The 23,679-nt window shown below is 34.5% G+C and overlaps 1 protein-coding gene across 7 annotated transcripts in view; it reads left to right on the forward strand.

Annotated features, from left to right (window-relative positions):
- N4BP2 (NEDD4 binding protein 2) overlaps positions 1 to 23,679 on the forward strand; it is an 83,613-nt gene that overhangs the window by 40,199 nt on the left and 19,735 nt on the right. For 5 of the 7 annotated variants that reach the window (XM_032334127.1, XM_032334130.1, XM_032334132.1 and 2 more), the window contains 7 exons: positions 4,286 to 4,362; positions 8,677 to 8,832; positions 10,602 to 12,985; positions 13,588 to 13,673; positions 14,201 to 14,246; positions 15,499 to 15,695; positions 18,661 to 18,779. In XM_032334127.1, coding sequence (XP_032190018.1) covers positions 4,286 to 4,362; positions 8,677 to 8,832; positions 10,602 to 12,985; positions 13,588 to 13,673; positions 14,201 to 14,246; positions 15,499 to 15,695; positions 18,661 to 18,779 — 3,065 coding nt within the window. Of the gene's footprint in view, positions 1 to 4,285; positions 4,363 to 8,676; positions 8,833 to 10,601; positions 12,986 to 13,587; positions 13,674 to 14,200; positions 14,247 to 15,498; positions 15,696 to 17,931; positions 18,069 to 18,660; positions 18,780 to 23,679 lie in introns of those variants that run through there. The other 2 variants (XM_032334134.1, XM_032334135.1) reach the window with 2 other exon arrangements.

A 23,679-nucleotide genomic window follows, 5' to 3' on the forward strand; every position in this document is an offset into this window, starting at 1 on the left:
ATGAAAAAATAGTGGTATTAAATTATCATTTTATGTTTGTGTGTATATAGATAATAAATTATAATGTTATGTTTATATGGGTATATGTGTCTGTGTGTTAATGTGTATACACACAAATATTTTTCCTTATTGCTATTACTCGGCAGAAACAAAATTGGCCATCCTTTGTTAGTAACCAAATTTCTTTTGATTCTGCTTTTCTGATAAATTCAGACTTTTATAAATTCAACGCTTTTCAGTTCTTCAAATTTGCCAGATTCTTTTTTTTTTTTTTTTTTGCCCAGCTTTGATGTCACTTTTTTCAGGAACTTACTAAAAAGTGGAGTGGAGTACTCTTTCTGTTTTCATGGTACCCTGACTTAATTCTGTGATACCATTAACATGCTGCTTTTATCATTAAGCCATGGGTTAGCTAGCTTTTGTCTATAAAGTGCTAGGTAGTAAATGTTTTAGGTTTTTGTGGGCCACCTATAGTCTCTGTTGTGGGTTTTTTTTTCCTTTTCTTTTTAAATGATCCTTTAAAGATAACAAAAAACTGTCCTTAGCTCTTAGGCTATACAAATACTGGCTGATGGCCTAAATTTGGCTCTAAGCCATCTATATATTCTTGAAGATAGGTCTGTGTTATTTATCATTGAATCTTCAAGGCCTAGCACTGTGCTTGGCGTATGATAAATACATATTTGTTGGGTTAAAATGGTGAACGAATGAAGCTTTTGTGATTATGGGTATTGTTTATTCCCCCAATATTAGCACACGTGTGTCTGGCATGTTAAAGCTCAATTTATATTTCTTCAGTTAATGAATATTGTACTTCTTTAATGTCCTCAGCATATCCAGCCTTTACCTCCTTTGCTGTGCTTTATGCACTTATACAGTTTTGAGGGTGTGACTCTTCATTTTTCTGAAGAAAATTAATGCCTTTTGAGAACAAATGAGATTTTACTTTTATGAAGGGGCAGTAGAGGGAAGAAAGACTCAATATTAGTACATGGGCAAGTGAAAGTCAGTTTGCTTTCTGGCCTCAGGAGTTGCAAGTTTCTAGCCTAACATATTTATCATGGGGAATGCTTTCTCCCTTAACCTTACTTGCCTTCTCTGTGTGTTTTCCTTAGCTTCCTCTTATCATATGGAGGTTCTTTAACACCCATTTTCCCAATGTAGAAAATAAAAAGCCTCTGCATTACTGTCTTACTGATTTTCATTTAGCCTTCAGGCTTCCATAGTAGTATCTTTCTTTCCTTTTTTTATTATATAATAATTGAAATTATAAAGCCGTTTTTCCAGTATTGATTCTTTGGCTCTTCCCAACTCTGCTTAGAAGTATAAAGGACTGGTGCTTATCATAGAATGATATTTCAAATTCTATGGTCATTCTATGATCATTCTATGATCAAATTCATTTTTTCTTCAAAAAGAAGTAGATATAGCAATTACTGTAGAGAAGAGGATCGCTTTTTGCTCCTTTTGGTAGCAAGATAATGAGAGCTGTGGGGGAGTGAATAGGTTGGAGATAACCGTCTATTACTAACATGACTCTCATTTACAGAAGTAGTTTGGAAGTGAGTTGGGGCTAAGTAGCAAGCAGTCAGGTATGCTCAGTGGCATCTAGCAAAAGCTTATTACTTTAAAAAAATATATATATAGTTTCCCTTGTGAGCTGTCATATAGCTTAACATAAATCAGAATCCTCCCAAGTAATAAAACGTTATTAAGATTTGCCTATTGATATGGGAGTTGAAAAAGTCTTTAAATTCATAGTCTCTTTTTTTTTCCCCCTCTGTATGTATATATTCATTTAAAATTAATTTGATCTAAGAGCTATAGGACACTCCTTGAGGTAATTAGAGACTGGGGCTGTTGCCAGCCCCTGAATAAAGTGTATACGGTTTGGTACTGAGATGAGGAGTTGGAAGTGAGTAGATGCATTACAGGGTGTTCGGTCACTTGTTACCTAGGTTGATTTGGGGGATTTTCTATCAGAATAATGGAAAATAGCAATGAGTACTTTGCATCTTGTCATAAAACTTGAGGGGATCAGTAGTGGGAGATGAGGTCAGAGATGTAATGGTAGTTGGGGAGATAGGGCAGATTATATTAGGGCTCATAGATCACTGTGGAATTTTAGATTCTACCTTGAGTGACACGGAAGGTGTATTAATCTGCTCAGGCTGCCATAAGATACCACAGACTGGGTGCCTTAAACATCAAGTTTATTTTCTGACAGTTGTGGAGGCTTGGAGTCCCAGGTGAAGGTTTGGCAGGGCTGGTTTCTCGGTGAGAGTTGTTTTCCTGGTTTGCAGATGGCTGCCTTCTTGCCGTGTTCTCTGATGGTATATAATGAGTTCTCTGGTGTCTCTTCTTATTTGCTTACTAATTCTGTCACACTGGAGCCTTACCCTTATGTTCTCATTTTAACCTTAATTATCTCCATAAAGGCTTTATCTCTAAACACAGTTACATGGTGGGAGTGGGGTTTCAACATAATGGGGCTTGCAGGGACATAGACATTCAGACCATAACAGGATTTTGAGCAGGGTAAGGACATAATCTACTATTAATAGGATTGCTGTATCCCAGTGTTGAGACTAGAGTTGGGGTAGAGGCAGGGTGGGGTGGCAAGGGTGGAAGCGGGAGATTAATTAGAGGACTGCAGTGATAATTAAAGTCAGAGATCATATGGCTTACACCAACATGGTGGCAGTGAAAGTGACAGTACTGATTAGATTCTGGGTATACTGTGAAAGTAGAGCCAACTGAACTTCGTATTGGATTGAAAATGGATGTGAAAGAGGGAGAAGAGTTCAGTGTGACATCAAGGTTGGTGTTTGGCCTGTGTAATTAGAGGTTGTCAGGAAGTGAGAATGATGGAGAAGGGTTCAGAAAAAATAGTTTTATGATAGGTGTGTGGTAATGGATTTTGAAAGTTTAGGTTTGAATATATTAAGTTTGTTGAATAGGTAATTGGATCTGTGAGTTTGGAGTTTAGGAGTGAAATCTGAGCCAGAGATAAGTATCTGAGAGTTATTATCATATGGATGATACTCAAAGCCAGGGAATGGAATAATATTACCAAAGAAGTGAGTATAGATCAAGAGTAGAGGACCAAGGACTAAGTGAAGGACCAAGTGGGAAGAGGTCTGGGCAAAAAAGGACTTGCAAAAAAGAGTGAGAACACCCTTCCAGAGGGGCAGGATGAAAGGATCAGGAGAGGGAGTGATGACCTGTGACAAACGCTGCTGAAAGTCAAGAGGGGACTGAGAATTAACCGGAGCATTTTTCAGCGTGGAAGTAATCTGTGGTCTTGATGGACAGTTTCAGTGGGGTAGCCAAGCCCAATTGGAGTGGGTTTAAGAGATGTGGGGAGAGGAATTGGAGACAAAGTGTAATAATTATTTTGAGAAATTTCCTGCAAAGAGGAGCAGGAAAATGGGGAGATTGCTGGCAGGGGAAAGGGGATTAAGAGTAACATGGGAGAAATAACTGAATGTGATGAGACTGGTTCAGGGTGGTGAGGAAATTAACACTACCTCAGAGAGAGGGTTGAATTGCTAAACTCAAGTTATCCTTGAGGTGCAGAGGGGAAATGTGTACAAGTGTACTAGTGTACAAGTGTAAGGCATGGCTTTTAGATTATAGCCATGTTAGAGTTTTGAAAAATAGAATGAAGCATTATTTACAATAGTTTTAAAATTAATAAAAGTAATACATGTAAGATAAATAGTGAAATTATAAAAAAGAATGCCAAAATTCCTACTCCCTTGAGGTAGATACTTTTAGTAATATTTTTGAGAATCTTTGTAGAAGAAAGCATATAAAAATGTGTGAATAATTCTTTTTTACCCAAGTGAAAATTCTGTATCTTACTTTCTTGACAGTTTGTATTGGAACCTTTTCCCATTAACACATAAAGCATTTTTTTTTAATTGCTGTATTTTCATTGTATGGTTGTACCTTCATCCAGTTGTGTATTAATAGTCACTGTGCGGTCCTCTTTTATTTTTTTTTTTTTTACCACAAATAATGGTGAACTGGATAGCTTGTGTCTATGTGCATGTTTGTGTGTGTATGTGTGTGTATTTGCACTTACATAATTTATTAGCATAACTTTCTAGAAATTAATTGCTGGGGTCAAAGAGATTGTACCTTTTGCCAGCTTAACAAACTCATCACAATTACATAACCTTTAGGTTCTTTCAGTTTTTACATGCTGTGAATTTGGGAACAATGCATTTAATTTCATGGAAGTAGTATTTTTAAATACATTTGTCTTTTTTGTATGTAGTCTCAAAAACATAAATATAAAGTCCTCTTCCGGGAACCGGATACATGGTGGAAGTTCAAACCAAAGGAACTTGCAAGGTAAAATTTAGAGACTGTTTAACATGTTTTTAATTTTATGGCTGTGATAGAAGGTCCATCTAGACTTTTTTCTCCCTATAAATAATGAATGAAACAAAACAGATTAGATTGCAGCTTTGATAACAAATTTTGTATTTCCTGTAGACCTTTTTTCAGTTTATGAAGTTTGTATCTTTTTGTTCCTAAGATTGAATTAATTAACAAACATTCCAGTTGTCTTATATAGTCAGTACTTTATCACTTATTAGTAGTATAATATCAATATCTGAAATTAGATCCTGAGGTTTGGCATACCTGAGCGACTTGGGCTGGGAGGAACAAATCATTGTGCTGCCTAGTGACAGTTTGCTTTGTGCTCTGTATTCCCTTGGAGAGAACCCTAACTTGATTTTGGTCAGGGTTATTTTTTTCTTGGCCATTTTAACTAATTTCACTTCTAACTAAAGGACAACCTAGTTTTAGTATATTCCTAATGTCGTGCAACCATCACCACTATCTAATTAGCACACATTTCCGTCACCTCCAAAGAAACCCCGTACCTGCTGTTGGTCACTCCCAGTTCTCCCTTTCCTTTGGCAACTGCTAATTTGCTTTTCTGTCTATGAAATTGCCTATTCTAGACATTGCATATAAGTGGAATCATACAGTTTGTGGCCTTTTGTGTCTGACATCTTTCACTTAGCATAATGTTTCAAGGTTCATCTGTATTGTAGCATGTATCAGTACTTCATTCCTTTTTACATGTTTTTAGTACGTTACTAGATTTGGTTTTCTAATATTTTGCTTAGGATTTTTGCATCTGTATGAAAGAGTAAGGTTGATCAATAATTTTTTTCTTCCTTGCCCTTTCTTGCCTGGCTTTGGTATCATGGTTGATAAAATTAATTGGAAAGTATTTCTTCTTTTTCTCTTTTCTGAATTTGTGTAAGTTTGGATGTTTGATAGAATTTACTTTTGAAACTTCTGGACCTGCTGTTTTCTTTGTGAGAAGTTTCGGTCGGAATTTGTCCATTATACCAAAGTTTCCAAATTTATTAAGATTTTATTAAAATAATTATAATATTCTCCTACCATTTATATCTGTTTCATCCATACTTAAGTTCCTCTTTTCAATCTGGATATGTTTATATGTATCTTCCTTCTTTTTTTCTTGATTATTCTCACCAGATACAAGATTTTTTTTATTAGCCTTTTCAAGTAAACATCTCTTTGCTTGTTTGATCTTTCTGTTATAAGTTTGTTTTATGTTCAGTTCATTTCTGCTTCTCTTTTATTCTACCTTCTTTGCTTTTTAAAAAATCCATTTTGCTTTGTTTATTATTTTTATAAGGATTCATCTGAAAGTTTAGGTTATTTTCTTATATGAGCATTTGAGGCTATAAATTTCCCTAGGAAATTAGATGCTCCTAGAATTTTAATATGTAATGTTAATATATAATACTTTCTTTTTATCATTTATCCTCTAATTTGCATTATGATTAACTTCACTTCTTAACCCTTGGGTTATTTAAAATTATGTTTTTAAGTTTGTGAGCAGATAGTTTTTATATTTCTCTTTTAAGAAATCATTTTCAACTTAGTTGTAGTGGGTAAGATTGTGCATTTGTGTGATACTAATTCCCTGATATTTTAAATGATGCATTTTATGACCCACTTCATTGTGTTTTTTTTTTAAAGATTTTATTTATTTATTTGACATAGAGAGAGAGATCACAAGTAGGCAGAGAGGCAGGCAGAGAGAGAGGGGGAAGCAGGCTCCCTGCTGAGCAGAGAGCCTGATGTGGGGCTCTATCCCAGGACCCTGAGATCATGACCTGAGCCAAAGGCAGAGGCTTAACCCACTGAGCCACCCAGGTGCCCTTCATTGTCTGTTTTTTTATTAATGTTTCATGTTTGCTTGATAAAAATGTATACTGGTTATAGTATGTTATATTATTAAATCAATTCTGTTGCTCATATCTTCTTTAGCTTTACTTTTTAAAAAAAATTTGCTTGATGGATTAATGTATAAGAGAGGAATGAGGAAATTGATGTGAGAGGGATGTGTTGAAATCTCCCTTTATTGTATTGAGTATGTTCAAGTTTCTTCTTATAAATCTACCTATTTTCACTTTATGTATTCTGAGGATATTTTTTGATGTGCTTATAAGCTTAAAGTTTTTATATCTGTCTGATTGAACCTTTTATTCTTGTCAAGTGATTTTCTTTTACCCTTAATATTAATTTTTGTTATGAAGTCTAATTTGTCTAATATTAATAGAACTATACCAGCTTCCTTTTAGGATTTGGGTGTTATTTCAATTTTTCCATACTTTTACTTTTGACTTTTCTGTGTCTTTACATTTAGGTGTATCTCTTATAACCATTACTGGGTTTTAAAAAATCTTCTCTGTCCATCTTTGGCTTTTCATTCTTAAGCTTAATTCTTTTGTGGTTATTTTGGTTATTCATATAATTAGTCTTGTTTCTTACTACCTCACTCTGTGTACTTTCTCTTTATTTCACCTTTCCTGTGATTGTTTTTCTCCTATCACAGAAAATTATACATTTGATTTTTTCTCCCTTTTTATAAACATGCCTTATTTTGGATTTTTTTCACTGAATGCAGATTTTCTTATTTTTTCCTTTTAATTTAGAAATTATATACAGTATTTTTATCCTTTTAGTTGTTATATTAAAACTTAGATCATGCAAACTTTAAAGTCAAGCCATTTTCTTAGCCTTCCTTCTCACAAATATAAGGACTTTCAAACATTTTAACTCTGATATTTACCTCCCTTCTGACTTACATACTATGATTGTCCAGAATGTATAGACAGTATGTGTTTTCACTCATATAGTTATTGGTTTGTGCTTAATTTTTCTTTCATCATAGATATTTCATCTGGGATTTCCTTCTGTCTGACATTCATCTTTTAGGATTTTCTTTACAGTATAATTCTGCTTCATGTCAAACTCTTTTTTTTTAATCTGAAAATTCTTTTATTGCCTTCATTCTTATAAGATACTTTGGGTGTGTATATTCTAGATTGACAGTTTCTGTTACTGAAGATAACATTTCATTCTCTTTTGGCCTCTGTTATTCTTGTTAAGTTAGCTATAATTCCAATACTTGGTTTAGATAACTCGTTTTTTTCCCTTTAATTTCTGCTTGCTTTTAATATCATCTCCTTATCTTTGGTGAATGACAATTTTAGTACCATGTTTCTAGTGGATTTCTTAATATGTGTCTTGTTTGGGATTGGTTGGGCTTCTGAGATCAGGGGACATCAGTGATGTCTTTGATCAGTTCTGGAAAATCCTCAGCCATTTTTCTTTAAATTGCTTCTGTCCCATGTACTCTCTTTCTGGGACTTGGATTGGATGTATACTACCTTTTTATTCTGTCCTCTATGTCATAACTCTTAACTTCTCTTTCATATTTTCTATCTCTTTGCTTCTCTGTGATCTGAAACCAGACAAGATTGAGGTAGGTAAATATGAAAGCCAGATTTGCCCAGGTGGCAAATACTAATATTAGCTCTGGGATAGACACTAAGCCTTGGGTCCAACTCAAGATAGGAATTTGTTGCAACTAAGATGTTTTCATTAATACAGGATCCTTGAGGGACTAAAGCATATTCATCCGGCCTCCTGGCAGATGCAAATCCAGATATTGCACGAAGGAAAGCACCCCAGTTTAAGGCCTGAGGATTCTCATATATTAGGTTCAACTAAACATGAGTCCATAAAAACACACAAATAAGCTACCATGAGTGAAAGCACAAATATGACAGATTTCATATTTGGTCATCCAGAGACTTGGTATACTAGGAATTTTTTTCTTTGTTTGGACTTAAAATGTATTAAAATATATGTGTGCTTTAATTGACTTGGGATCCAGTTTTATTGTAATAGGAGAGCCCTTTGGACATCTAACCTGCCGTAGTGGCATAAGTAGAAGACTATAGTGGAATTTTTTTTACCTCCTAGTTAATAATTAGTCTTGAAGTGATGGTCATATTGTTACGAAATGTTTTTTTGCAGAGCTTGAGAATAACTTCTTTGAAAGTTATTAGGATCTGCTGGCTTTTTCTAAATTGATAAATGATGTTTAGAAAAGTTCGTATGCAGTGATTTAAAAAATAGTCATTTCAGACATCCTGAATAAGATGAAATTAGAATTGAACAGTATATATTGTGTCATAATAAACCAGCTTAGATATTTTTACATATTATTAATAATACTGATTTTCTTGACATTTTATGTTCCAATTTTGAAAAAAACTTAATTACCAATATCCTTTCTACCCTTTTCTCCCCTGGAATTTTTAGGCGTAATATTCATGGTATAAGCAAAGAAAAAATATCAAGAATGTTGGAACATTATCAGCGTTTTGTTTCAGTTCCAATAATCATGAGTTCTTCAGTTCCAGAGAAAATTGAACGTATTGAGTTGTGTGCCTATTCTTGTGAGGACAGAAGTACTAGGTAGGTTAAAGTCCCTCTGTACACAAATTCAATTTGAAATACAAAAAGAATAATGTTGGAGCTTGTGAAATCTCTGCCAAACAACTTAAAAATATAAGTAGACTTTTATTATTTGTAGGGTTTTAGATATAGTCTTAAAAAGCAAGATATATATGGTTAGCAAGTTGTGTATGGTCAGCAAGAGAAGTGAAGTTATATATGCAGTGACATGGGAGTTTTTCCATTGTCCTCAGGGTTTTGTGTTTATACTGTGAATACTCCTGCCTTCTTTATGTAACTGCCCACGATTCCACTATGTATCTGCGATTGGCTGTCGTTATTTTGTATATAATTGCATCACTTCTTAATTTCTTTAGGTATTTGTAAAAATACTCTTTCAAGTTAGTATTATAAAAATTAATTATTAATTGTATACTTTGTCTAAGTAATACAGGTCACAGCCTTTTGAAAGTTTGTAGTCCAGCATAGTACTGGTTCTATTAAACATTTAAGGCATATCAACAGTTGAATAGATAGGTGAGTTAAAAAATAACCTTAAATATAGATAGAGCTCTAAATTGCCCACACTTTTTGATCATAAGGAATGGTGAGGCTTTATTAGAAAGGAGCTGGGAAGAGAAAATTCATAAATGTTCTTTTATTGAGGAGTTGTGTTGCAAAGTGGTTTAGGGGATGGGCCCCCTGAACTGTGTTTCCTGGATTTAAATCCCAAGGTTCTGTAATCTTTGACAAATTATAGAATCTCTCTGTCCTTCAGCTCTTCATTTCTAAAATGGCAATAATAACACTTTGCTCAAGCGAATCATATAAGGATTATGAATACTTTAAGAAGACTTAGAATAGCATCTGGCATATAGAAGACTCAGTGTTAGATGTGATTTCATTTAGGAAAGCTTCATGGGAGAGTTGGGACTTTGAGAACTCCAGAATAAAGAAAGAGGGGAAGATGAATTGATATATTGACTAAGGAAAAAACACTGAAGTTGAAAGTGTAATAATTAGGCAAAAGCTCTCTAAGTCTGAAATTAACATTGAGGATGGTTTTAAAAAAAATTAACAGGTGACATTTCAAATGACAGCTCTCTTCCCTTTCTCTCATTTCTTTTAGTTGTGCAAATCCTGTTGACTCTTTGTACCTTTGTAAATGAAGCTTAAGCATTACCCTCTAGCAAATGACAGGTGTTATAGAGGCAGGCTTCTTTTCACATACATTAAGCTAAAATAGTTCTGATAAAAGCCAGGGAGGTGGTGTCCTCTTCTGGGAACAAATTTAGAATCGTAACTTTAAAATATTTTCGTTTATTTATTTGACAGACAGAGATCACAAGTAGGTAGAGAGGAGGAAGCAGGCTCCCAGCTGAGCAGAGAGCCCGATACAGGGCTCGATCCCAGGACCCTGAGATCATGACCCGAGCCAAAGGCAGAGGCTTAACCCACCCAGGTGCCCCTAGAATCAAAACTTTAATATTTAATGCATATGAACACCTTAACTGAAAATCTCATGTTTACTATTTAATTCAAAAAAGTTTGAGTGCTTCCTATATGCCAAGTATTATGTTAGGTGTTAGGGTTACAATAAAGGGATGTATTCATAATGTACAGGGAAGGATCAAGATGAGCTTTTATAATTTTAATGTAGTTTATTTATAGAAGTTTTAAAATGAATGTTAAGTGCCTTATCTTTCAGTTGAATGCTTCTTTGATTTAAATCATAATGTTAACGGCAACATTAAGAGACTTCCTTATAATACTTAAAAAAAATCTTGCAGCCCAAAAGACAATGAAGATGTTACCTCTGAAAAAGAAGAAAATGTTTTATCCTCATCTTTGAAGCATCTAGAATTGACTGAAGAGAAGAAACTTGAAGTGACCAAAGAAACTGTATTACCCGAGAATGTTACAGCTCTCTCTAATGCAGATTTAAAAAAAGGAAGAAAAGAAATAAATACTATGAATCCTAACATTCAGAGTGCTTTCATTCAGGAAGTTTCGGACATGGATATTTCTGATTCTGAAAGCAAACAAGCAACAGAAAAAAGTAAAAAAGAACAGGTTGAACTGACTTCTGAAAAAGAGTGCAGTAAAGTAGATGCAGTTGGTGTTGTAGAGAGAGTGTTGTCAAGTATTTGCTATGGTGAAAATAACCAAGAAGACTATGATCTTTCAAATACTACACCTTTTCATAATGAAAGATCTTCACCTGGTGAAACACTGGAAGAAAGAGCCACAGTAAGGAAAAAAGCCTTCGGAAAACAAAAAAGCAAGTCAACTTTGGAAAAGTTCCCAAGACCTGAACTGTCAAATTTTGTTGGTGACTGGCCAGTTGATAAGACTATTGGTCAGAGGACAAAAAGAAACCGAAAAACTGAAAAAGCTTCATCTATACAAAGTGACAAAAAATATAATCGCCCTCAGTCACGCAGAGGATTGGAGAGTACCCTATCTGTGAATATGGATCATATCCAGCAACGAGAATCTCCACACGAAAGTACAGAGGATGACAGGAAGTCACAGTATGATGATGCTTCAGAATCTTTCAATAACTGTCAATATGATACATATAAAAATACTGAAAAACAGTCATTCACCATGGTGGGTGACTGGCCTTCATCTGATTCCTTAGCTCAGAGAGAGCACAGATCAAGAATGCCAAAGAATAATTTAAAGGAACCCAACCTAGAATTTGGAACTAATGATGGTATGAATGAGACACCCTTCTGCACAGCCCATGAGACCTGTTGTTGGGGCACAAGCCCTGAAGAGCTAAAAACCCTGGGCAGTTCCACTCTAGGAAATTCTGAAACGCTGCCCAATGAAATGACCTGTGAGAGCAAGACTTGTCCAAGTAAAAACAGTCACAGACAGCATACACTGTCTCTTACTTTTACCAATAGTGAGCCAACTATTCCTGGAGTAGTAGGACCACAAACTTTAGCTGAATTTCCAGAAGGAAAACCTAAAAGAGTTCCTGGAATAAAAGAAGGGATGTGTACCCAGACTGAACCACGGGATTTTGCTCTCTTATGGAAAATAGAAAAGAATAAAATTAGTGTTTCGGATTCTGTGAGAGTGTTAACAGGACGATTAGATGGGTTTAAACCAAAAGCTTTCAATAGCAACACAAAATTAGATGTTCAAGAAACAATTCCATACAGGGTCATGTATGACAAAAGCACGTATGTCGAAGAAAGTGAGCTTACTAGTGCTGATGAATCTGAAAATCTTAACATTCTTTGTAAACTCTTTGGATCCTTTTCATTAGAAGCCCTGAAAGACTTATATGAGAGGTGTAACAAAGATATTATTTGGGCCACAAGCCTTTTGTTGGATTCTGAAACTAAACTATGCGAAGATACTGAATTTGAGAATATCCAAAAATCATATGATGAAGCACAAATTGGGCCATTTTCTCTGGGATTAAATTTGAAGGAAATTATTAGCCAAAGAGGAACTTCAGAAGATTCTAATTCTTCTGTGCCAGAATTTAGCCATGGCACTGCTGACAGTAACACTAACATACAGTCCTCCTGTGATTCCGAAGAGGGAAATTCAGAGCAGGCAGAAATAAGAGCTATCACTACTGAAAAACCTGGATTAATAACAGGTTTATTTCCGAATGCCACTCTAGATGTAAAGAATACTAATGAAGTACTTCCCAGTAGCCAGGCAGAACTTCCGGGTCTATATAACATGAAGCAGTCTTTCCCAGGTACTCTCAAAGCTCCTGGTGCTCAAGATGTGAGTGAAATGGAGAAGCACCTAGAAGTCACAGAGACCGGAGACAGTATACATTCTTCTTTGAATTTGTCTGATATTTTAAACTCTGTACCGAGCACTTCAAATCTTGAATTAAATGAAGAAGTTGATTTTATTGACTCTCTTGAAATAAAGAAAAATGAAAACTTCCCAAAGGATTGTGTGAGATTTCCAAACACCGAAGAATTTGTGAATGAAGATGAACAGGAAATGGAAAAAATTCTAATGGCTGAGAGTACTTTGTCAGCTGGAGTTAGTGAAGAAGATAAATCTGAGACGTTGAATCCCATGCCAGTGATGCCCAAATCTCTGACCATAGACTGTCTGGAATTGGCATTACCGCCTGAGTTGGCTTTTCAGCTCAATGAGTTATTTGGCCCTGTTGGTATTGATTCAGGTAAAGAAAAAAGTACGTTACGTGTATGTGTGTCTTTGTGTGACTAGAATACAGATTCAGGGTTCTGTCTTAATTTTAAAATTGTATGTTAATCGAAATATAAAAGTAATTTGTGTTGCCTACCTTATTTTTGATACATCTGTTTGTAGGGGATTTTTAAAAACTGTAATTTAAAGAAATAGTATTTATATGGAGTTTGTGTTCATCCCATTCATATATTTTCTGTGGTATTTACCTCATACTTATTTGCACAGATGAACCTTTTTGAATCTCTGGTGCTACTCTAGAGATACTTAAGGCAAGATTAATTTCTTAGAACACACTTCTTGAAAAGTCTTGAGTAGTGGAAATGAATATATACATTTAAACTAATGGACATGAATAACTTAAATATATGAAGTATTTTATAATTGCACCTGCCAGGAAGTGTGAAAACAGTGACATAGTACATACACAAATATATTTCAAGAGATTTAGAACTAGGAATATAGGTTAGTAATTAATATAAATTAACTTTAATGGTACATAAGGTGATTGAATATGTTATTCTGAAAACATATGAGTAATGATTATGTTTTCTTTTCTTTTCTCCCCCTCACAAGGGTCTCTAACAGTTGAGGATTGTGTGGTTCATATAGATCTGAATCTGGCTAAAGTGATTCATGAGAAATGGAAAGAATCTGTAATGGTTGGTAGGCTTTTTTTTTTTTTTTTTTTATGAAGAGCTCCTTTTGTCTTCACCTTTGCTCTTAATAAAATCTGTTGTATGAAAGAATTCTATTGAATTTTGACTTTGAGAGAGAATGAACTTTTTCCAGTAAAGAGATTAGTGATATTTTTTTGTCTTCCCAATATTTTAGAATATTTCCAGACTGGCCAGATTATGGAACTAATGGTGGAGCTCAATGTGATTGTTGGCTTTTTTTTTTTTTTAAGACAAAAATCATAGTTTTTTATTCTCTAAAGACTTGCAGTGCTAGTTGATTAAATTTCAAAAACAGTCTAAAGAATAAACAGCCTCAGAGCTCTATAAGTGGAAAAAAATATATTGATAGGGTCAATTTCATAATCTTGCTTATTTTATTGTTTCACTTAGATTTAGCAAGGATGATTAATAGTTTTACAAGGAGAAGTGATTTCTAGAGAAAAATAATATAATCTTATTTTCTAATGCACCCTCCCTTTGTAAATCCCCCATCCTGCATTTGTGTTTAGGAGCGACAAAGACAAGAAGAGGTATCCTGTGGCAAGTTGATGAGAGGTAAAGCTCATATTTTTTTTTTACTTCTGATGTTCTTGTCATGATGTCAAAACTTAGTATATGTGTATGAATTTTACCTCATTATTAAATGTACTTCCACAAAATATGTTACCCAATCATTTCGATTTGCAAATAAAAGTTCTTTTAAAACATTTATCATTTAATATTGATGTAAAATAAAGCTAGAAGAACTAAAAAGTGCCTATAATTAGCTTTCATGAGTACAGTGGAACGCCTTAGGTTATGTATCTGGTAGTACATATGGTCAAGGTGTTTCCTGTTTAAGATTTTGCTCTGAATGAAAGAAAACTGTTCTGGTTTGAGAGCGATAGAATGTTCATGTGTCTTATTGAGAGCATTATTCAGCTGTTACTTGGTTACTCAAAATGGGTATTGATGTTAATTTTATTAGAGCACAAAAGTCAGCTTCCTTTTGGAACATCTGCCAAATTGAAATATTTGATTCTAGAAGACTTTTTAGGTAGCATTGTCCTCAGTGATTAGCGCAGGGTGGCAGAGCTGTTAACAGAGGTCTCCTGTTGTGCACGTTGCCTTCAGATCCCCCCATGCCACACCGGGATTCTGGTTGAAGGTTCTTTGGGTGTAATTGCATCTCGAGAACTAGAGCTGTTTGAGAGCTAGAGGTACCAAGTACCGAAAGGGTATCAGAGTTATGTGGATGGCAGTATCTCCAGTCTTCACTCTCTGGAAAAGCACAGGAGTGTATCAGAATGTGCTGATATCCCCTAGAGATGCTGAGATAGTATACACTTAAAGCTTGTTCCTGTGAACTTAGAATGTTCAGTTTCTTCCTTATGTTGAATATCATTTGTTCAGTATGTGTTGTGTGCCTTAATGGGTTTATGGGTTTGCCAAAATACTGGTCCTTTCAGTGTTTGGAGTGGCTGAGCAGAGCTGCGCAGAGCTGTGCAGAGCTGCTCGGCTGGTGGCTTCCACCTGGCCACAGCTGCCTTTGTTCACCAGCGTGTGTGCGTCGGTTTGTCTGTGCTCGTGCGGTGCAGAAAGGAGTGGGGACCATTGCGTTGATTTACAGTGATACCCAGATCCTTGCTCATTTGAAATATTCCTACATTTACACCTATACATTTTGAAACCTCAGAGTTATATTTATAAGCTAGAAATTTAAAAAAAATCATGTTTCTTTGGTCTTTCCGAGGTAGTTGTAACAGAATGAGTAGTGCATTGTGTGTTTATTGTTGAGAGTCTGATTCTATTTATACTGCTTTTGTAGATCCTTCCCTGGTTGGGCATATTGGTCTTGATAATCCTGAACAAAAATCATCTCAGAGAACGGGCAAAAAATTACTGAAGACGTTAGCAGCACCTGAAATGCTACCCTTACTGGATCATTGGAACACTCAAACTAAAAAAGTGTCACTCAGAGAAATAATGTCAGAAGAGATTGCCTTACAGGAAAAACACGATTTGGTATGAGTTATCTCTTATCTCTTTTATCTCTTGATTCTAGGTTGATGATATGTTTACTTTGTGATTTTCATTTGATTCTGTATTTCCTAGTCTGGAATCTGTATTTAACCTGACTGAAGTTAATGTTAAAATTGAAACGGTTTTGAAATTTGAAGCTGAAATTTTTTGCTTCTGGGAGACTAGTTGATATTCTATAACAATAAGTCAGTCTGTGTTAATTTTTTTAGATTTAATTTTGCAGGTGATTGAGCTGCATATATATTTTTTGACTTTTAGCATTTATTTCTATAATTTTTTAATTTTTTAAAATAATTTTTTAATTGAAAAACATGAGAGAAATCTTTCATTTAAAGATAATTTTATTCATAAATTAGTAAAAAGAAATGTCTTCTGTCTTGCTATTAATGATGTTTCCAACCTCAAAACAATATATATATTTTTTTAGGTAGGTTCCATGCACAGCGTGGAACCTGGGGGGTGGGACGGGGGCTTGAACTCATGGCCCTGAGATCAAGACCTGAGCTGAGATCAGGAGTCAGATGCTTAACCAACTGAGCCATACAGGTGCCTTAAAACAAAGTTTTTTAGAGAAAAATCTAGAAACTTAAAAAAACTTAAGTACTCTTCTTTTTCTAACTTTTTAATCAAACAAGTTCAAATAGAAACTTTATTTTTGTTCTTTATTCACCATATCAAGTTTTATGAAGCCATAAGTGAATTTGGTTTCTTTTCTATTTCTTCTTAGCCTTTTTTTAAATTCTGAAAATTAGTATTAGAGAATTTCAGAAACCAAAAAGGGAAAGACCTTAGAAGTTATTTAGTCCAATTCTCAAAGAAAAGAAGTAATTTTTAGATGGTGATCTTAAACATTTTACTTTCTTACTCATTTGACTACTCAAAGGAGCATCTTTACATTTGGCTGAAATACATAGAATTGGGACATTAGAAGAATGGTGGGATTCCTCCACCTTCGTATTTATTTTCCCCAGTTATCTTGTTAATCAGTTGGAAATATGCTGCCATTTTTGCATGTTTACATAACCTAAGGAACAATCTCTTTGATAGGGTCTTATAATGTGGTGTTTCACCTATCCTCTTCATTTATATGTGTAATAAATTGGAGAAATGCATTTACTTAAAGAAATAGGAAATTTTAGAACTTAGGCCCAAATAGTGTGACACCTTTTGTTGAAATGCCGGTTTTTACTACTGAAACTTATCTTTGTGGTTCTAATCTGCCCTTTAATCTCTCAGTATAATAGCGAACAGATGAGTATCTTTGACTTCCCAACTTAATGCATTTTTTTTTCTATCAGTGATTTTTGCTTATCTTTCTGTGGGTTGGGTGATAGAAGCTGTACTTATTTTGTCCCAAGGACTTCTCTGTAGGTAGAACCTCAGTAAAAGAATTTCTTGGTGCTTTCTTTTCACTCTTTGTCTCCAAAGGAGAAATACGCTTTGTATTTTTTTAAGCAAAGAATATAAAATAAAACATTAGGCATGATATATGAGTAGAATAATAATAAGATGATTAAGGTCATGAGTTTCAGTCATGAGACCTTAGAATTTGTAGTTTAGAAACTCTATGACCTGGTAGAGTGCCAGTAAATCTGATAACTGAATTTTTTATTAAGTTCAGATTATAATGTATATCTTAAATAAAACGAGATATTTTTAATTCTTGAGGTGGCTTGTTTCCATTACTCTTGTGATGTGTGATGTGTTCAACTCTACTAGTCTCTCTTTCTGGTCAGATTGTCACCTATTGTGGATCCTCTTTTATTGTTGTTTGGTGTTATAAATGACCTAAATACGTTAGGCTTCAAAAGCAATAACTGTTATAGGGTTGTCCTAGATTATTGTAATTTTCATATTTTTGAGTCACATTTGAAATTTTATAAGAAGTTATTTTTCAAACATTAGCAGCTTCATAGCAAGCAAAAATATTACTACTTACATCAGAGTGTCAACAAATTGTTTTAGAGTTAGAAATCAACTTTAAGAGTGTTTACCATAATCCTAGATTAGAATTTAAAAAGCATGTTTTATTTAGGTAAGTTCTTTAGGTAAGTTTGGCAATTTAAACAGATCCAATTTACGACTTGTGAAAAAAATAACAATCAGCAGCAGTTCTCATACAGTTATTTTGGAGTAAATATGTTTGTGAAAATTTTTTAAATTGTGAATTTTAAGATTTTCTCTCAACCTGAATTTGCAACTTATTTGTACGTTGTAGTTTCTGCCCATTGAGGAGAATATGTTTTTGAGGACGTTGTTCACAGCATCACACAGTGTCCCTTTTATGAGGACCCATGGGAGAAATTTCTCTCAGGTCTCAGTACCAGAAAAAGCTGTACTTCTCCTGAGCAACTGGTTTGTTTTTATTTTATGGACACTGAGAATCTTTGTTTCCCCCTTTGCTTTGGCCACTGAGGAGCTCAGAACTGAATTTGTGGCCCACATTTAGCAATGTACAGGATTTTATGGCATGCATTTATATACTAATTTTACTTGCTAGCTTTATCCTGTATTCTTGCTTTTTTTTCTGTACTCTGACTTCTTCATTTATTTATATCCTGTTTATATATGTGTGTGTGTGTGTATGTATATGAATATGTATATGAATATGTATCTTCATCTTTTTTAATATAATATGACTGTGCTGAGTGTGTATATGTGAGAGTATATATATATTTATATACACTTGCACACATTTGTATATGTGTGATTGTGTATGTATATAAATGAACAACTTCAAATACTTTGCAAAAAATGGGATATAAATAAATAATGCAAGAATACTTACATTACTAATTTCAGTCTTTAATCAGTGAAGAAAGTCTGTGATTGCTTTTAAATGACTAATCTTTTTGCAACAAAATAACCATGCTTTTGGATCAGCATAATTAGTTTTATAAATTCCGTCTGAAGGATGACTTTTGTCTTTCTCGTTTGTTTGTTTTAGAAAAGGGAGGCACTTCTGTTTGAAAAAGATTGTGCCACTAAACTAAAGGAGAAGCAGCTCTTTAAGATCTTTCCAGCCATTAACCAAAATTTTCTGGTGGACATTTTCAAGGACCACAAGTGAGTGATAGGATTATCTGTAGGTTCTATTATGATGTAATTGAAAGCATATCATTTTAATTTTTCTGATAACAAATCATAATAGGCATATTATAAACTACTTAAGTGCAATGTACATAATATAGAAAGTGAGCAGGTTTTGACAGGTGGTTCATGGTCCACGGATGTGTATGTGCTTACATGTGTATTGTTTGCTTTTTTGTCTATGTAAAATATATATATTTCACCAAAAATAGGTTGCTTTATATACTGTTTTGTAGTTTTGTTGGTATTTATTTTTCTAGTCCATACTTAGTAATTTGCTTTAAGTCCATAGAGTATTCCATAGTAATCTTAAAGTTTTTTTTTTAAAGATTTATCTATTTACTTTCCATTCTAATGGCCATCTTTATAAAAAATCCAGATATAAAATGTATTCTTTCAGTCTTTCCAACTTTTCTTTTTTACAAAGACAAAAAAGACATGTAAAATACATTCCCAGTTGTCATTCTTAGGTGGATGTTTTCCCCCCAGAAGTACTATAATTTGAACGTGCTCCTCTTTATGGCCTTTTTAACTGCAAGAAAAATTGGTAACCAGTTCTAGGAAGCCTCCTTGGGCATACGTTTTTGCACACATGGATGAATGCTATTGTATGCTAGTTTAAAGTGAAATTGCTGGTTTATAATGTACGCTTTGAAAAGTTTTAGAGCTAATGTCAATTTTTTTTTTTTTAATAGAGGCTTTCTGTACTGATAGTGTAACCCATCCTGGATATTAAGAATCTTTAAATTTTTCGCCATTCTAGTGGATAAAATAGTTCATTGTTGTTTAAATTTAAATTTTCTTTTTAAAAAATTAATTAATTAATTTTTGAGAGAGAGAGAGAGAGAGTGAGCACAAGCAGGGAGAAGGGCAGAGGGGGAAGCAACTCCCTGCTGAGCAGAGAGCCCAGTGTGGGACTTGATCCCCGGACCCTGGGATCGTGACCTGAGCTGAAGGCAGATACTTAATCCACTGAGCCACTTAGGCGCCCTAAATTTTAATTTTCTTGATTACTAGGAAGGTTGAGCCTTTTTCATTAATTTATTTTTCTCGTCATTAATTTTGGCTGGTTTTCTGTTTGGTTCTTTGTATTTCTTTTGACGTTTGTGAGAACTCACTATATGTTATGTGTAGTTATTTTTATTTCTGTAGATTATAATTATTTTTCTACCCTGATACTTAATCGTTTAACCTAGGATAGTCTCTTTGCATCTATACATATTTTAATTCCTATGTTTTATCAGAAAATCACTTCCTTTTTGGTTTCATGTCATTTTAGGACATCTGTCCTACCACAGTATTATAAAAATATTCCTTAAGTGCTTTTATTTTTTTAATTTTATTTTTTGATTATTTATTTATTTGATACAGATAGAGAGGGGGAGACAGCACCAGTGAGGGTGGGCATAGGGAGAGGGAGAAGCAGACCCACTGATGAGGAGGGAGCCCAGTTTGGGACTCTATCCCAGGACCCTGGGATCATGACCTCAGTTGGAGGCAGACGCTTAACCAATTAGACACGCAGGCACCTCTCTTCAGTATTTTTAATAGCTAAAAAGTTTTAACATATCTAGCATTTCCCATTTACCCAAGGAGTTTTAAATTTTCTAAATTTTATGTGTATGGTATGAGATAGAGATTTAACTTAATTGAGATGAATAGATCATCTTTACCCACTGATATAAAATATAAACACTACTATTTGCTATATTCGAAAATATACGTTTTCTTTTAAAGACTTTCCAATTCTGTTGAGCTCTTTGGTCCTGGGTTTCCACTATGTTGTTTTAATTATCATAGTATTGCAGTGTATTGGATGTTTGGCATGTTAGGGATACTTCTGGTTTGAATAATATGTATTTAAATCTTAGTATTAAATTTGTATTTTAGCAAGAGGTTTTTTTTTTTTTTTTTAAAGATTTTATTTATTTATTAGAGAGTGAGAGAGAGCATGAGCAGGGGGAGAGGCAGATGGAGAGAAGGAAGCAGACTTCCTCACTGAGCAGGGAGCCTGATGCGGGGCTTAATCCTAGGACCCTGGGATTGTGACCTGAGCTGAAGGCAGATGGTTAACCTACTGAGCCACCCACAGGCCCCAAGAGGTTTTTTGAATACATGCCTTTTTATAATCGTTTGAGAATCTAATATAAATTTTTTTCTTTAGTTTTAGTGTATTTCAATCATAATAGTGAGTTTCTAGAATAAAACCTATTTTACCTTCAGATTTTTTTGTTTTTGATTTTTTTCTTTTTCTTTTTTTCTAAGTTTATTCAAGTAATATTTATACTCAATGTGGGCCTCAAACTCATGACCCCAAGATAAGAGTCATATGCCCTTGGTGCATCTGGGTGGCTCAGTAGGTCAAGCGTCTGCATTCAGCTCAGGTCATGATCCCAGACCCTGCATCAGGTTCCCTGTTCATCAGGGACCGTACTTCTCCCTCTCCCTCTGCCTGCTGCTCTGCCTGCTTGTGTTCTCTATCTCTCTGTCAAATAAATAGATAAAATCTTAAAAAAAAAAAAAAGGGTCACAAGCTCTACACACTGTGCCAGCCAGGCACCCCTGATTTTTTTTCCCTCTAAATGCAGTGTAGGAATTGATTTCAAGATTGCACAACAGTAATTAAATGAGATTGGTCTGTGATTTTCTGTTCTTGTGCTGTCCTTGTCAGATTTTGGTTTCAGGGTCTTATTTGGCTTTAGGCTTAATAAAATAATCTGGAAAGACTGCCATTTTTCTCTATGCTCTAGAAAATTTAAAGTTGGTACCTTGAAAGTTCTGGAGTTGTGCCTTTTCAGAGAGAAGGTCTTTAGAATCTTTAGTATCTTTTTAAGGGTATTGCTTTATTCAGATTGCTTTTTTCATGAATCTTTTCTGGTAGTTTGTCTGCTAGAAAATCCGTTTTACCTTAATTTTTGAGTTTATTATTGTTATGTTATATAAATATTCTTTGATAATTGAAAACATTTTGTATTTGGTTGTATCCCTTTTTCCTTTCCTGATGTTTTTTTTCTCTGTGTTGTTTTTGCTCTTTATCAGATTGGCCTTTTTAAAGAACAAGCTCTTGGTTTATTGATCTGTGTTTTCACATCATTTATTTTTGTTTTTAATTTTGGTGATTCCTTTCTGTTTTTGATAGTTCCTTTTTCTTAAAATTTGTTGATATATTTTCCACTCTGGTTAGTTTTTTCCTTTCAGTCTTTAATAAAAAATACATTTAAGGATATGAATTTTTCTTTGTATAGTGTTTTTGATATATATATAATATTTTGATTTTTATATATAATATTTTCATTTTCCTTATTTTTTCCATTAAAAAAATTTATTTATTTGTCAGAGAGAGAGAGAGAGAGCACAGGCAGAGGGAGCAGCAGGCAGAGGGAGAAGCAGACTCTCTGCTGAGCTAGGAGCCCGGTATGAGACTTGATCCCAGGACCCTGGGATCATGATCTGAAGTGAACACAGACATTTAACTGACTGAACCATCCAGGCATCCCTCATTTTCATTATTTTTAAAATAATCTCTAATTCAAGTTGATTTTCTCATTTCCCAAAAAATTTTTAATTTTTTTTTTTAAGAGGGTTTAATTTTCTAAATGGTTTGATGTCTCTAGTGGTAGGTAGAGTGAGGATTATTATTTATTTTGTTTTGTTGTATTGAGGTACAAGAATGTGGCCTGAAGAGTTCTTTTTAGAATTTAAGATTTTCTTTGTGGTTTATGCATGATCAGTTTTTACAGATATTACATGAAAGGTGCTTTTGAAAAAGAATATTCTCTTTTAAGTATGTAGAGTTCTAAACATTCACTTACATCAGGTTTTTAATGGTATTATTCTAATAAACAACTTCCCTATTTATTTTTGCTCCCTAACTGGCTGTTTTCTTAAGAGTTATGTGTTAAAATCTCCCAAGGTTATGGGGATTAGGAGAGTGTGCACTGACATATGGCAACTCTCTTTTATGGGCTGATAAAAGATGGCCTAATGTGAAACAACCCAGAGTTTTGGTTCCCTGGGCAAGGAAGGGGGGCTGAGTGAGTCCTTTCTGGTGATGGCCCAGAGTCATGAGGGTCAGTCAGGCCCTTTAGGGTAGGTGATCAGTTGCTTCCATTTGTTTGCCGGCAGCTGGATAATTTTTTCAGTTAGCAGTAGCTTCACATTTACCCTTCAGAAGGGTAGGTGGGTTCAGTTACTGATTACATGTATCCCTGTGCTGTAATCTTCCAGGGCCATCCTACTCTAACACCACCACTGGTGGATATTGCCTTCTGGTCCCATGAGTAAGCAAGCATGTGATTTTAAGGGCTCTTTAGGGTGGTAATTGCTGGTAGCTTGCAGCCCCTAGGAACCTTTCCTTGGGGAGCATATCTGAGGCCGCAATATCAGAGGGCTAAACGGTAGTCCAAAATGGTTTTCCATCAAGAAGAATAGCAAAATATCACAGTACTTTGGATCACTGTTTAGCACATTTCACAAATACTCCTTTATGGTCAGCTCTTCATTATGTAGTCACTGGGAGCGATCAGAAGCATAAATAGCCTGAAATAATAGCAGTATAGAATCATTTGCTTTGGAGTGAGTTTCTTTAGAGATTGGAACACAAGTATTTCAAGTCTATGTCAATTTGTAAAATTTGGTATTACATAAAATATAGAATCTCCATGGAAATGTGCCTAAATAATTAGGGGTGAGAGGTAAGATAGTATATTTTCCTTTCTGTGTCCCTACTTAGAATTTCTTTGATTAGAACCTTATGGTTTAAGTAAAAAGTGAAATTTCACGCAATAAAAATGTCAATTTGAAGATATATTGTCTGTGTTTGATGTTTGGAGGAAACTGAAACCATGTGAACCCAACAAGGGGCCTGAGAAATATA

This window comes from Mustela erminea, chromosome 2, assembly GCF_009829155.1.
Source record: "Mustela erminea isolate mMusErm1 chromosome 2, mMusErm1.Pri, whole genome shotgun sequence".
NCBI classification, from domain to species: Eukaryota; Metazoa; Chordata; class Mammalia; order Carnivora; family Mustelidae; genus Mustela; species Mustela erminea.